This window comes from Tetrahymena thermophila, assembly GCF_000189635.1.
Source record: "Tetrahymena thermophila SB210 genomic scaffold scf_8254550, whole genome shotgun sequence".
Taxonomy (NCBI): domain Eukaryota; phylum Ciliophora; class Oligohymenophorea; order Hymenostomatida; family Tetrahymenidae; genus Tetrahymena; species Tetrahymena thermophila.
In genome coordinates this window covers 610-2,446 of record NW_002476321.1, presented here as the reverse complement: position 1 = coordinate 2,446, position 1,837 = coordinate 610, and the positions used below count along the sequence as shown (strand labels likewise).

Genomic DNA, 1,837 nt, shown 5'->3' with positions numbered 1-1,837 from the left:
TATACCATATTTTTGTATGATTTATTGCAAGTCATCAATTGGATATTAAAATTTTATGTTAATTTTAAGTTTCTAACTTATATTAGAGATACTAAATTCCAACTTCATAAAGAAATAGCAAGGATAGTCAGGGTCAAATTCTTAAGCTGCCTAACTTCCATAAGGGCACATACATTATCCATCATTTTTAAATTATAATCCTTATTAGCAACTTAAACAATTCTTATTTGAAGGTCCATTGCATATATTACAATTTGAAAAGCAATCCATACATTATTTTTTTTAATTATCAAAATATTATCTTAAAGGACATTATAGACAATTTTCTTAATTAATATTTGGGTCTTCATAAAAACCATCTTAGCAAATACAATTTGGTGGATTAATTCTATTACCTCTACAAGTTTCGCAATTCTATGAGGTAAAAGAGCATGTTTTACATCTAAAATCACATTTCAAAGGCCTGCATGTATTTTTAATACTCTCTGTTTAGGTATTTTCAAAGTAAGCTTATTTACATCTACAAGTAGGTGGAAACTCTCTATCTATACTACATACAGTACAAGTACTGCTATTCTCGGCACACTAACTACATTATGGATCACAAACTATTTTTTTTTTAATTTTAATTAAAATATAATAACTTATTCTCTTTTAAACCTATATGATAAATATTTAATATTAAAAAGAAAGACATTTTTGAAGTGTTAATAAATTAAAAATTAAAGTGGGTGGTTTTAAATTACATTCGCAAGTATAATCTGATTTCATAAACTAATTTGAATACAAGCAAGAACAACTTGGAATTTATAGACTTTAATCTTTACAAATCGTACAATTATCAGCAGTTCCAGAACAAGTCAAACATTTAGGAGAACATTCTATAAATTAAATTAAAATATTATTTTTTTCAATAATCCATTAATGTAAAAGTTTTTTCTAATATATTTAATAGATATTTTTTTATTTACATAAGCATCTCTTTTCTTAAGCGTTTAAGTAATATCCATCTTAGCATATACAATTATTGCTAGCACTCATACTTTCATTTTAGCATAAAGTACATTACTTTATATTATCATAATTTATTTCCAGACAATATGGTATAACATTTTGAGAATCTTGGCATCTCGTTACAAATGGATTATTATAGAGTACAGTTTAATAAGGCTGTCTTCCATAATTACACTGATTTTATAAAATAGCCTTTCCATCTTTTAAAGTATATCCTTGTTTTAGCATTGCGCATTCCATATTAACTTTTGTTACATATATAAAGCAAGGATCATTTAGGTCATAATCAAGATAAAAAAATCCACCAGAATAGATTTTAAAACTATTAAAATAAAATATATTTTAAAAAGGCCCAATTTATGCTTTGCCTATTTATATTTACGAACTTAGACTCAAAAATTATGTAAATACCTATTAGGAAAAATATAATTCTTCATATTTGTAGTTTACCACAACATGAAACTTAGAATTTGAAGTGTCTGCAGTAAATTGAATAACTTTTTTAAAAATAATATTTGTTTTTAAATTAATATTGCTATTTTTAATCTTACATATTTAATTGATTTCATTTATTTTTATTGATATATATTTCATCGTTTTGCATAGATAATTTAAACAAATTTACAACTTAGCTCTGCTTGATAAAGAGTTTCCTTAATAAATTTTCAGAGCTATTACTTAAGCATCTACCTAATCGAGTATTTAAAAAAAGGTGTACCCATTATAAAAAAGATCATTTTTGATTGGGTAAATCATAAACTTAAAAGCAAATTGTGGCATTAAATTAATTAATATTCTTGATTATGAATTATTATCAATAAGA

General features: G+C 24.1%; 1 protein-coding gene across 1 annotated transcript in view; it reads right to left on the bottom strand. All coding sequences in view use genetic code 6, as the record gives it.

Annotated features, from left to right (window-relative positions):
* Positions 1 to 1,254, bottom strand: part of TTHERM_00921830 (bowman-birk serine protease inhibitor family protein) — a gene marked incomplete at both ends in the record, with an annotated part of 1,389 nt that extends 135 nt beyond the window's left edge. The window contains 3 exons of the mRNA XM_001021162.4: positions 1 to 608; positions 747 to 881; positions 972 to 1,254. The exon at positions 1 to 608 is cut by the window's left edge and continues 135 nt beyond it. Coding sequence (XP_001021162.4) covers positions 1 to 608; positions 747 to 881; positions 972 to 1,254 — 1,026 coding nt within the window. The remainder of the gene's footprint in view (positions 609 to 746; positions 882 to 971) is intronic.
* Between the last annotated feature and the right edge of the window lie 583 nt (positions 1,255 to 1,837).